This window comes from Periplaneta americana, chromosome 3, assembly GCF_040183065.1.
Source record: "Periplaneta americana isolate PAMFEO1 chromosome 3, P.americana_PAMFEO1_priV1, whole genome shotgun sequence".
NCBI classification, from domain to species: Eukaryota; Metazoa; Arthropoda; class Insecta; order Blattodea; family Blattidae; genus Periplaneta; species Periplaneta americana.
In genome coordinates this window covers 110,722,572-110,737,134 of record NC_091119.1, presented here as the reverse complement: position 1 = coordinate 110,737,134, position 14,563 = coordinate 110,722,572, and the positions used below count along the sequence as shown (strand labels likewise).

The window sequence follows — 14,563 nt, the reverse complement described above, 5'->3', positions numbered from 1 at the left end:
CATGGTGATTTAACATGTGTGGCAAGGAAATAGAAAGAAGACTACAGTAACTAGAAACTAACAATAAATATGGAGAAAACTAATTATATGATAATTGGAAATGAAGAAGTAGATGATATAGTTTTGATAGAAAATGGAAAAATAGAATTGATTAAAGAATGTGATGAATTCTGATATTTAGGAACTAAAATTACTAATGATGGTCGGATTGAATCTGAAATTAGAGAAAGGATTATAAAAGGAGGATCAATGATAAAAAGATTACACGGAATCCTATGGGATACACAAATCTTTAAAACAACAAAAATAAACATATACAAATCATTAGTTCGGAGTGTGACAACTTACGGAGAGGAAGTGTGCGTATTACATTCAATTTTGAATCCATTTCTGTGGATTGTAATTTATATTTAAAAATTTATATTAATTAGAATCCAGAAGATCTGCTCTATGTTGAAAATTGGATAAAGTGAGAAATGAAGAAATAAGGAGAAAAGTGTAATATGAAATTATATAGTAGAGTATATCCGTAGCAAACAGTTAATCTGGTACAACCATGTTCGGAGGATGGGGGAGGATAGACTGCCAAGACAGAAGTTGGAAAGGATCCCTGAAGGCACAAGGATTGGAACAAGTTTTACCTGTAGGCCTACTTTCAATATTTGTGTAGAATGGTGAATCTCACTGAAGCCTCCCAACTGACGCATCCTGCCTGTATAATTTTTCACACCGTTACTCTGGATCACATTGTAGGTACAGACCGATTATTTAGTCCTGACAGCTCAGCGACGAGAAAGAGGGAAAGTAATGGTAAGATTACAGGACCGAAGATATATCCATTCACTAATTTTCCTATATCGCATCATCAATACTTCTTCGCCTAACGTCGACCTGGTTGGCAAGTTGGTATAGCGCTGGCCTTCTATGCCCAAGGTTGCGGGTTCGATCCCTGGCCAGGTCGATGGCATTTAAGTGTGCTTAAATGCGACAGGCTCATGTCAGTAGATTTACTGGCATGTAAAAGAACTCCTGCGGGACAAAATTCCGGCACATTCGGCGACGCTGATATAACCTCTGCAGTTGCGAGCGTCGTTAAATAAAACATAATATTAATATTCTTCGCCTAAATATCTCTCGGTGCATTTTAATTTCTTGTCCTCTTATCACATCCTGGGTACTCGTTCTATTATCTATGCCTTGCCATAAAACAGCTCACTATTCTTCCTCTTTCACAGTATTAGCAATTCGTTTCTGGAACTCCCTACCCAGCTCCCTCAGGAACTGTCGAACGATATTGCAATTTAAAAGTAAATTGTTTGAACACATGACCAGTATTCATGTTTAATTCTCCTTTGTATGTATATGTAATTTTCCTCAGTGTTGTATAGTTATAATTTACTTTGAATTTGTTATTCTTGTAATTTGTAACATTGGTTCACTTACCGTTTGCATATTCATTGAATGTAACTTCGAGCCATATATTATTTTGTAATTATTATTTAGTATGTATGTATGTATGTATGTATGTATGTACGTACGTATTAACACTACAATTGGGTATACACCCGGTGGTAGTGATATATAATATACAATAATTACAATTACTATACAATAATTGTGCTTGTATGACTGTATAAATTTTTTATTAGTGTTCTTTAAATATTAGTAAAATTGTATCAGCTTCTTTTGTTTCTGGCTAAGTGGAAGAGAATGCCTGATGGCCTTAACTTCGCCAGAATAAATAAATTATTATTATTATTATTATTATTAGTATTATTAATATTAATAGGAGTAGTCGGGAACGCTCCGGAGTAGAGATAAGGGCGAGCTGTCGGTATAGGAATGCAGTACAGCTTAATTGTACTAGAAACATACCGTTCTACCGCACGCATGACACCCGATCGCTCCGAAGACAAGCGAGTGACTAACGAAAACACCCCTTGGCCTAATTAAATGGACTCGTCTGACCCAGGCGCACATCTCCGGAGATTGTCAGAACTAAATAATCGTACTGTAGTGTTCTTTATTTGATAGAAGTTGGATATTTTATTTGGTATTCGTGTAGCTATATACACAACACATACTGTACATCCAATATGTCCACGAATATTGTATGGAAAACCTAAAACAAAACTAACAGCATTTAAACCAGAGTGAATTGTAATAGCAGAATTATCGTGCCTCCCTCCATGTTAACTATACTCGTAGAAGCAGTGCACGTAATAGAATCAGATATCCAGCTGCTGAAGCCGCTAGCCTCGTGAACTTGTAGTCATTGTGAATGGGAAGAAATGGGAGGAGAAACATTTAAAAGATACGCAAAAACGCACCATTGCAAGGGAATTTGGGGCTGGGAAAAACTGAATATGTGAACTTCAAGCCTGTTGGGCTCTTGTCTGACTCCGAGTTTCACCGTTCTACTGAGGCAATGTTAGAGAATTTTGAATTTTTATGTCTGAGGCACATATGAGGGACTACAAAGCACGAAGTTCATCTTACACTTGTTTCCATGGTACCATGAGTGACGTCAGAGTAAGCCTTTCATGTTAAAATGTTACAATTATTTTTCTCTCTTGCAGCTCTAACATTGACGTTTAACATAAAAAATCATTGAGCATTTCTGGTACCTTAAGTTTCGCAACATGTCAGCGAAATTTTACGAATAGAAACGAAACTGCCATCGATTTACATATTTCTAGACATGGATAATTTTTGTGTATACCGTCTATAATTAGATCTGTGTAAAAATCACTGGGTTGTTGGCGTTTTCTGGTGGTTGGGAAGCCGGACTCACACTTGAGGCGTCGTTTGAGCATAGTTTCGAACCCCGCTGGGTTGATTACCAGGTTGGTATTTATTAAAGATTTTCTCTAACTATAAGGTGAATTCCAGGTAATTCATAACGAATCTTTAAACTCGTTCAAAATATCATCACCCTCACAAATTCCGTCAACTTCAGATGACTGGGCAGTTGATACATAGTCGGTCAAGTAACTGATAAGGGTGTCAGAGTAGTACGATCTCGCACATCTATTTCCTTTCAAAGGATGATATTGTATGAAAAAGTGACGAAACGTTGAAAAGGAAGATGGGCGTTTGTTAAGCAAATCCTCCAAACATTTTTTACACTACAAAGTCGGTTAAATAACTGGTAACAGAGTCCCAGAGCAGTACGACTTTGCACATACGCTTCCTTTCAAAAGGTGATATTGAACGCAAAGGTGACAGAACGTTGACAAGAAAATGGGAGATTCTTAAGCAAATCCTCCAAACATTTTGCCTAGTACAAAGTCTACTTGAACTCGCTGAAATTTGAACCTCGGTCTCTACTATGACGATTCGGTTCACTGACCATTGTGCCGAAAATAAATATATTTCATTAAGTGAAATAATAGACGCGACTCAGGTGTTACGCAAACACATATATTTCCCTATCTTGCTTTATGAAATATCCGCCGCAGTTAATTTAGCATGGAAACCACAAGGAGAAATCCCTCGACTCCGGAAGTAATGTTACTGTCACAGTTAACGGATGTTTCGCGTCCGTCTGCGCCAGTTTTGCAGCGATAGACGAATCGAGCAGACAAATAGCAACATCGCGCCAACCAGCATGGATTCAAAACTGTGTTTTTGGACAGCAAAACATAACATTTCCAGAGTCGAACACAGGAAAGAATGGTTCATCGGACTTGTTTTAGCAGTTCTTCTTGCTATAAGTGGGGTAGAATCGAATCCAGGACCAAATATCCACAAGAAACTCTGCAGAAGGTCCAGAACGAGATCTCTTACAGACGCTGTCGTTAACATGAGAGAAGAAATGAGGGAGTTTTATTTTAAATTTGACACAATGGCTGACGATATAGATTACATGAAAAATAGTTTCTTTTACATGGAGGAGAAGATCACAACTCAGGACCATCTGAACCAAATCCTGGACGTCCAGTCGAGAAGAAACAATCTAGTGTTTCACGGAATACCAGAAGCTGAGAAGGAAACAGAAGAGGACATTGAAAGACTTGTGTACAATGTGATTGTTGAGGAAATAGGGGTGAGTTTGGAAGCATGGAGTATTGGAAAGGCCTATAGGGTTGGTAGGCATCAGGAATGTCGACCCATTATTGTCCAGTTCTTGAGAAATTCGAAAAAGATGGAGGTACTGAAAAAGGGAAGGAAATTGGCTAACGCCAAGATTCGAGTTAGAGAAGACCTTCCTCTCCATGTTAGACAAGTACGGGGAAAGCTCAGGTACCATCTTCAAATGGCGAAAAAGCAAGGACAGGACTCAGCGATACGGGGGCAGAAGTTGGTTGTAGATGGCGAGGAATATGAGTTAAACGAGCTGGAGAGAAGGCGGGAAGTTTGCGGTGCCAGCGCAGATAACTCCCAGCTGACCAGTGTTGCCGGAAGTAGCAGGACCAGCTCCATACTGAGCGATACTGGGCGAGTGGAAGCACCAGAAAATGACGTCAAGGACATTGCATGTCCAGTAAGGATTATCGTGCACAGTGCCAAGGAGACGGAACAGGAACTTCTAGAAGAATGTAAGCATTACAATTATTAAGACATACGTACTTACAGTTTTCAGTGGTAACCTTAGCAATGAATATAAACATACAGGAATAGAGATATAAAAAAATCGACTATTGGCTTTAACATTTCATGTTTATTTATAGTCGCTTTAACTGCAAGGTCGTATCGCGACTGTCTGTTGCGAACGACACAATGTCAATACTTTGGACTTTCATTTTTGCTGTCGTCCACTTGTCCGTCAGAAAATGCGTGTACTTTCGACATGTAGCCATCTACTGCGGTTTATGCGTAGAATACATCACCCAGTTTCGGGATTGAAACTACAGTTGTATTGATACGAATGTTTTATTTTTGTTTCGATTTACAAATAGACAGAACTGATCTGTGATAAGAGAAGTAATTAATGAAGCTCATGAAATATATTCTCTCTTCATTACGAAGCCACATTCCGCAATTAATCCCAGCTCACAGCACATTTTTCACTACATTTAACTCAAAGTGTATAGCCTATTATCACTTTAGCATTGCTGAGCTTGCGATTGCAAGTCAAACGAGTGGTCGCAGGGATCTGTAGCTGCTATCGATGCCGAGATATTACTGAAACAGCAAGACTAATTTTATACCTAACTTCGAGACCCTGATGTCCGTAGCAAGGGAAGATGGCATCATTTGTATGGCACACAAGTTACATTTATCCATAGCCTAACTACTAACAACATTAGCATTCGGCTTTGTCTCATAGGGTTACAATAAACATTTTAAAATTCTGCAATTTTTGCATTTCTCATTTCATCACGAATCCCGGAACTGATGCCCATAGTCGGTTGGAGGAAAAACGTAGGGAAGACTGTTGTACCTTCAGCATAATGTACCTTTGAACATTTTTTGTTTTTTAATTTTTGCTGCTACCTAGAGGACTCAAACTGAAGTAGATTGTAGAGAAAGCCGCTAAGTAGCTCTGGTCTTAATTTTGGTTTGATTTATTGCAAAATGTGAGTTCTGTGGACAAAATATTTTTTTTTAGTACCAAAAGTAAACACTTCGTTCATTAATATATGTTTTCTAACACAAAACCAGATTGTATTTGTTACTATCAATCAAGTACAGTGTGTTCCCTATCATCTGGTGAGTGATAACATATTTTAATTTCCATGATTTATTCGAATCCCTAGTTTTGGGAGCCATATTTGTTTAAACGTGCACCCTCTTGTACCTTTGAACACAAAACATCTTGTACCATGGAACATGTTCCAAGATAGATGATACTATCGGTTTTTGTTTCTATTTTGTTTTAAGATCATGTCACAAAATGAGACTGGAGTTAAGAGGATCCCAATTGATCCAGATGCCTTGAAGAAAGCTGTTGAAGCAGTTATTGCTCCTCCAGGAAATAAAATCTGAATCAGAGAAGCCTGCTCTGGTTTATGATTGCAAATACATTTTAAATATGATTGTCAGTTTTTACAGCTATATCCCCACTTATATTCTACTTGTTCCAACTTACAAGAGGGTATGTTCCAAGGTACATGGATCTGTTGTACCTTTGAACACATAACATATCCCTTCATTTTATTTTTTCCATCCTTAATAGATCTGTAGAACAGGAAAATACATATAGGAAGTTGTAAAGGAATCTTCAATAATTATTTCAAGAATTTTTTTCATTTAAATAATTTAAATTCTCAAAATTAAAAAAAAAATGTGAAAAGTGTTTCAAAGTACAACAGTCTCCCCTAATCTACATCAAATCAATGAGTCAAAACCGAAAACTCAACCCAGAGTCTCCCGATTATGAGTCTAGTGTTTTACCACTGAGTCTGTTCACGCGGTATTGGTTTTAATTTCAATTACTAGATTACATAAAAGTGATCCCAAGAAACAAAAGAAATACTGAAATTATTATAAGGAACTCTTTAATGTGAAGCTAGACAAACGACAAAAGAAATTTTACCTAGGCTAATTATAATTTTATCAAATTGCGTAGGAGGAATCGTAATAACTCAAAATTATGCATGGACGACAGACTCATCTATCGCGCTAGTTTATTTGCTATAATACTTTTATTTTATTTTAAATTACAGCATTTGGTTATATAGAGTAAATTATCGGTATAACGAAGTTACTTAAACTGAAAAGAAATGTGTTAATTGGTGGGTCCTGAGGGTTTTAATGTTCTTCGAGATAGATCTCGGACATGTAAACCGCTGCCCTAGCAGTACAGATACTGAAGCCTCTTATGTAATTATTTATTTATTTACTTATTCCTTTATTCATTTACTCATTCATTCACTCTATTTATTTATTTATTTATATTTTTTACTAATTTTATGTGTTATTTATTTATTTGAAATCTGTGTTTCAACAGAGTAGAAGCTCCAATTTACAGAGCTTAGCAGTTGACAGCGAATAAAGTTGTAACAATAAATTAATCTAGTAGCGCAAAGGAATATATTATTAGCTTGAACTATCATGAACATAGCCTACATATAATCAAAACGAATTATTGGTACAATTCATGAACTATTAAAATGAGGAAATCGAGATCAGTGACCCTTGCGACTGTTTAACACTCTCTCTCAAGCAAGTACTTCCAGTTTGATCGGAACATACAATGTGAATGCGTGTAATATTAGATAAATTAAATTAATATATTAACTTTCACAAAAAAACACTTTGGTTAAATCGTGAGATTTACTACATATTTTTAGAGCATGAATGCATGTATATACCTGAACTTCCGCAATCAATTTGTAACAACACACCTGTTGTAAAAGTAAAGTTACCCCTATTACAGGCCATGGAGGCCCACAAAGTAGCGGAAGATTGACTTTGATCTTTGCAGACATCGGCACGAGTTGCAATAGGGATGTCAGTCCAACGTGCTTGTTGTTTTAACCCCAAGAAAGAATACCTCTGGTTCTCTCTCTCTCTCTCTCTCTCTCTCTCTCTCTATATATATATATATATATATATATACACACACACACACACATACATACCAGTGTTTCAAAATGAATATCGTGGTTTTAAGGCTTTGTAGTATTTATTACATTTAACTTACAATTATAAATGATACACCAAATGAAAGAACGACTCAAACAGTTTTGTACGCGAATGCACTGTTTCTTCTGTCTGCCATTAGAAAGTGCGTTGACCGAATGAGAGAGTCTTTCACGCGTAGTCCCAAGAAATCTGTTCGGAAGGCTAGTCGTGAATTAGCAATTCCAGCGACGTCTGTGTTGAGAATTTTAAGGAGACACATGTACGCGATTGGTTAAACGACGTTGTACCCAACCGCTGGATTGGCCGAAAGGCGCCGAATGAGAGAGCTTGCTTCGTATGGCCTCCACGTTCACCAGATCTTATGCCATGTGATTTTTGCCTTTGGGGATTCATAAAGGATCGTGTGTATGTATCTCCGCTACCAGCTGACCTACCAGACTTAGGTACATACATACATACATACATACATACATACATACATACATACATACATACATACATACATATTTTAGTAGGTTATTTTACGACGCTGTATCAACATCTTCGGTTATTTAGCGTCTGAATGAGTTGAAGGTGGTAATGCCGGTGAAATGAGTCCAATACCGATAGTTATCCAGCATTTGCTCATATTGGGTTGAGGGAAAACCTCGGAAAAATCTCAACCAAATAGCTTGCTCCAACCGGGAATCGAACCCGGGCCACCTTGTTTCGCGGCCAGACGCGCTAACCGTTACTCCACAGATGTGGACACACTCTCACTCTCTCTCATACATACATACATACACATACACACAGGAGTACAATAGCCTATATAATATAGTGATCATGTAGTGTAGATGCGGCTGGAGGGAATGGTTCAATTAGAAAAATCCGCAATCTCTTCAGGAATCGAACTCGCGATCTTCGGCTTTCTACCGTAGCAACCCTATGCTACCGTGCGCCTCACATAGTGTTATAAAAAGTTTATTCTTTACAGTTACGATTAAGTGAAGTGTTGGCTCGCAATTTCTCAAGAGCATGGGACTACAACGGTTCAAAAAGTGCAATCTTTGCCATCGGAAATATGACCTTTTTGGCAATGATGGTAATAATACTGATCATATATTATGTTTAACTTGTTGATTTTTAACCTGCATGATACATCAAAGCTCCTTCGTCACTTAGTGTCTCAATAAAATTGTCTATAAAAATTATAATAACTCACGAACTCGGCACCTTTAATAATTTTGATTTATGTTATTCGACAGATGACTCTGCGGAACTCTTATCTGTGCTGCCATCTGCAGAGACGACGGCGACTCAAGTGCTGGCCAAGAGTGTGCTTCAGTTCAGTAGTATCTCCGTGCCTGCTGTCGTCGCAGCCACGTGAGTTGCTATGCCAACATCTCAGCTCAAATTTACTTCCCAATTCATATACCTAATCTTAATTACCCTTACTTTCTATCTACTGCTTTCAATTATCTTTGTTCTGTACTGCGGTAAACATTTTTAACAATGAAATTGTAAGATATGGTGATGATATTATCATCATCATCATCATCATCATCATCACAATGATTAACGAGCGCGACTTTATAGTTGCGTGGAAGCCCAGATCACATTCAGGGATGGACGCCACGTTCGTAGATTCGAATTCCACCTCGAGCATCGATGTTTCTTCGTTGTGAATGTGTCTTATGTTGTCTTCCGTGAAAGCTCGGTGTAGTGCTAACCTCACGTCATGGGAGTTTAGCCGCACCGCATATTTGTCTAGGTTCGGTTGATAACACCGAAGAAAAAAACTTTGTTAAACTTTGACTATTCCAAACACAGTAATGCAAAACAAGTGCTTACATAGGTATACTTTAGGTGTAGCTGCTCTATCTATTTGGACCGGTCACATCTCTTAACATGAACTGCTTATACTGGAATTGTCACGGGAATCGTAAGGTTTACTGCGCACGCGGTATGGACTGTATGAGAAGGGGGCTTGCAAAGGATTGAGTATGCCTCTGATGTAAACACTGAGCAGTATACTGCTGTTATAATAAAACCTGTACCCAGCATTCAAGAAATATAATGAATGATCATTGAATTAGGAAATGTCTAAACATGTAAATACACAATTATTTTATAGCGAGATATATTATATCTTAAAATTTAATGTTAGATACGCACATCATCCTTGAATATGTGCATTGCAGTGAAGAGTTACGTACATTTTGAGCGACTATCCTCCGATAGTCACTTAAACAGTTTTTATATTGGGAAATGTACGTTCAACATCACACGATGTAATACGTGCATATTTCAAGAAGGGAAAGTCACTACTTTTTAGTACACCAACTTCAGACGTCTTGTCATGACCTGATAGTACATCAAATACGAAATTGTGAATAGGCAGAATTTTTAGCAATAATGTTTCTCAACTTACATTTCACTTTTTCTGAAATTAGTAAATTGTTATTTTGGATAACGATTTGTGATACTTTATCCACTATATTAAGGGCTTCTGAGAGTTGTTGTTTAGACGATTCTAACAGGATGATGCTTTTGGACACGATTTTAAAATTAGAATCAATGAACAGAATATCTTCCAATAGCTGTTCAGAAGGCAATGATTTTACAGCTGCAACAGCGGAACTGTCTGTGCTATCCAATGCATCAATTACCTCCATTATTTTGCTGTAATGTTCTACATAATAATTAACAGAATCCAACCACGTTCCCCAACGGGTCAAGACTGGCTGCGGAGGTAAGGGTATTCCAGGGGCAATTGTTTGTAACAGCAACACTCTCATTGTAGTATGTTTGATTGAATTCTTGTCTGCACTGAACAAATGTTAAACTTTGACTATTCCAACCACAGTAATGCAAAACAAGTGCTTAGATAGGTATACATTAGCTGTAGCTGCTCTATCTATTTGGACCGGTCACATCTCTTAACATGAACTGCTTAAATAAGAGACCGGGAGGTCGCTCACCTCTTCTATACTACCGTACATCGGCAACCTGATTGCATGCTGCGTGTGGCAATTCAACGAAGTCTAGTTAATAATAATAATAATAATAATAATAATAATAATAATAATAATAATAATAATAATAATAATAATAATAATAATTATTATTATTATTATTATTATTGTTTAGCCAACTGTATGAAGACAGGTCTGAACCTCACGAGTGATACCAAGAAGGCACCACTTATGAGGAAACTAGGCCAGGAGATAATGGGTTAGAGTGGCCAGTTCATTTCCCCTTCCATTGCATACATCGCTGAATAGTTAAAAATTACTACTACTACTACTACTACTACTACTACCACTACTACCACTACTACTACCACCACCACCACCACCACCACTACCACTACCACTACCACTACCACTACCACTACCACTACTACCACCACTACTACTACTACTACTACTACTACTACTACTATTGCCAACTTTATAAGCCATATAGCCTAGTATTTTCATTATTGGATAATACTATTGCAAATTATTCTATCATTACACAATTTTACCCAATTACCGAAGAAGCATTGCCTTTTTTGTGAAGTAATGATAGTCAGTCAATGGACAAAACTTCTCAAACAATTAATAGGCTTATTGCTTTATACAAATTATATCTAAGCAATATAATAACTAGGTTTACGAAGTAATCATGCATTATTTGCCTATTTTTTCCAAAGATTGTTACTGATATGTTGATCAATTATCTATCCGAATCACACATTTGCTACTCTTTTAGATGAATTATATTGTGCTTACAAATACACATTTTTGTATCTTTAAATAACTACATCATAATATTATAAATGTATTCTAATATATAACATTTCAAAATAATTGATCTTGTAAGATAAAAAAAAAATATATCGCAAACGGCTTTAAAATTAACAATTTTTGTACATTGGCATTACGATTTAAAGTAGTTTGCTAACGAAATAAAAATAATCAGATTTCCTTACGGTTTAACCCTTAAATTGACAAAGTATCCTATAGGATACAACAGGTTAATAGGCTACAAATGCTATAATTTCAATAGAAAAATAATTGGTAGGAAAATTAAAATTTCACAATACTATAATATTGTACAACATTTAAAATATGGACATAGCGATAATTGTTTTCTTTACAGTCCGACAAGGTTTAATAAACTAGTGTAAGAAATGAAGTTTTGCCAATTTAAGGGTTAAGACATACGTCGGAATTTTGTGACTCGCGGGCAGCCCCTGAAAAACGAAGCAAGTGAAGGGAGTAGTAGAGACTATACTCCCACCCACAACGTAACTAATATCACTGGTGACTTGGCTTTATAGCATCATGCCATTATCAAGACCACTGAAAATCCCACTGAAACGTGAATTTCGACCAGAATATCGATCCTTGTAAAAGATATATAAATTATTATTACAATTATCATTATAACATCAATGTACATAAACTACGACAAAATCTTAGGAAACGAGAGTACGATAAATGGTGTGCGCTTCCACACTGGAGAGTTTACAACACATTTAAAAAATATCGCCGTCCGCTTGAGTACACTTGGCCGCACGCTTGTGAACGACACTCGTCGCTCTACGTAACTGCATACGGCTATCTTTGATTTCCGTAGCGCTCGCGCTGGCTGCTGACTGCACGCTGACCAAGATCACTCGTTCACAGCAATGCGTTCCAATAACGAAACGTAATACCGGTGACAGACTACAGTCGCTAATCGCGATTAGCATTATTGCGATTAGATCCGATCGCGATTACCAAAAATGTGGTGACACACTAGGTCACGCTTGGTCCCGTCTGGTCAACAGCTGAATTACCATAGAGGAAACAATTTTCTCTATGTACATACATATATGTTTGTTTCCCTCCTGGACAACACCCAAAGTTCATACTTTCTTTTGATGTTTGTTTGTTTTTTTTTTTCCTTTTTTTTTTTTTTTTTTTTTTGCAGCTTGATACAGGAATTTATTTGTTAAAATTGTTATATGCTTTACAATGTAAACTGATAAATTTATATCATTACTATTTATATTATTTTGAAAAGAAATTTTATAGCCTATAAAATTTATATCATCATGCCAAAAATTTATAGACTATTATTTTGTAATAAAATATATTTTTAAAATCAACTCTAACCTCAACGATAGCGTCGTAATGGAAACTGAAATTGAAAATCTGGAAAAGAAACCAGTTCCAGTTTGTAATCCATTATTTATAAAATGAAACATCTTTCAGCAGCCTTCTATCTACCTATCTGTCTATATATATATATATATATATATATATATATATATATGAATAATTCGTCTGTTATTTGTTAATATATTTCTTTTTACTTTTCCCTCATCTGCATTAAATTTCTCCACTACGTCTAATAGTAGCCAAATTCATTTTCGTTTCTATTTCATACAATACAATGGAAGGGGTAACAAAATTCCACAGCAGAAGCTATCACGACTTCCTAAATAATATAAATCAAGGTGATTCGAAACCAAAGATTACCAGAATGTTACTTTCGTCCACTGGGCCGTGCCTCATCGCAATTATCTAGTTCTGGGAACAGAATTTAGCTCCTGATCGCGATCAGGACGGTGACACACTGCAAACCCGATCGCGATTAGGTCGATAATCGCGATTAGAGACTGTAGTCTGTCACCAGTATAACTCTGTAAATATTGAGAATAATACCCATGTTTATATGACTTTTGCTCAGAATGTCTTCGGAAATAAGCTCCGTAAAGGACGATATAATACGTGGGAAATATTGTCAGAAACAAATGACAGCAGAGGACTATAACCAGACAACACTCAAAACCTAGCGCTTCCGTTGTCTACTCGCGCATGACGTCATTGTTGTACATAACTTAATCCCCAATCCAGTCTGACCGGTAGGAGCATTTGGTTTCTGAAATGTATGTTGCCGAGCTATAGTCCATCTCTCACGAAAAGAAAGGCTCAAGGTGCTCAATAAGCTAAATGGCCGGAGGTCAATGTTGTCTGTCATTCAACATTGCAACGCATTTCAAGTGAATGAATGAATGAATGAATGAATGAATGAATGAATGAATGAATGAATGAATGAATGAATGAATGAATGAATGAATGAATGAATAAAACAAAACAAAGAAATGTGTTGTTCAATACCTAAAGTATAAATATTATTAATGAAACATAGTTCGTTCATTATATCTGTACAATTATAACACTTTGGGAAGCTTGAAATTTTGGCAAGTGCATGATCTCTATCAGATACCTAACAATGACCGGTAGGTGACAGCAAAAAGGAAACTCAATGTATCAGCAATGTAAAATTCCAAAAGACAGCCGAGGAATGACCTCAAACGAGTTACGTAGTTAAGAGACTGTGAACAAAATCTGAATGAAAAAGATTAGTGCATACAATCAGGAAATGGACTCGCACATACGAAGTGGAAAACTTAACTTTTGAGTGTTCATAATAATTCTAATATGTTCGTAATTGAGGTGTAATTTTTGTTAATTAATTACCATAGTCTAGTTAATAGACGCAATGTTAGCGATATTTGTGTGTCTGCGATTTTAGCTTCGGCTCATGGAGCTCTGAATTTCGTCAAATCTACTCTCTCCAGTCACAGTGATGAAATCAGAATCCTTCATATGTCTCCGTTACTCATATTGCGGATCTTCCAAACAGCCCAGAGTCTCAAAAATGCTGGGATCTTGTTCTTGCTTCCAAAACTTTTGACAGTCTTTTTGCGTCTTCCTCCTCAGATTTTGACAGAGCTCGTTTTCTTGCTTTACGAGAAAAAGAATCAGGATGCTGGCTTCAAGCCTTACCATCTTCCAACATAGGCACCTTAATGGATAATAACGTCCTTTAAGATTGCTATTACCTTAATGCTTGGCGTTAAAATTTATTTTCCACACAAATGTATTTGTGTGCAGATGTCGATTCTTCCGGTCTTCATGGATTAAATTGCCTCAAACATTCTGAACGATTTTCCAGAGACGTCATGATTAACGACATCATTAAAAGGGCCCTAATTTCCGCTGGTTTT

General features: G+C 36.7%; 1 protein-coding gene across 3 annotated transcripts in view; it reads left to right on the top strand.

Annotated features, from left to right (window-relative positions):
* LOC138696378 (GRAM domain-containing protein 2B-like) overlaps positions 1-14,563 on the top strand; it is a 787,676-nt gene that overhangs the window by 19,963 nt on the left and 753,150 nt on the right. Inside the window, exons 1-2 of one of the 3 annotated variants that reach the window (XM_069821264.1) lie at positions 3,591-4,541; positions 8,781-8,898. In XM_069821264.1, the coding sequence (XP_069677365.1) occupies positions 3,611-4,541; positions 8,781-8,898 (1,049 nt within the window). In that variant the 5' untranslated portion in view covers positions 3,591-3,610. Of the gene's footprint in view, positions 1-3,590; positions 4,542-8,780; positions 8,899-14,563 lie in introns of those variants that run through there. The other 2 variants (XM_069821265.1, XM_069821266.1) reach the window with 2 other exon arrangements.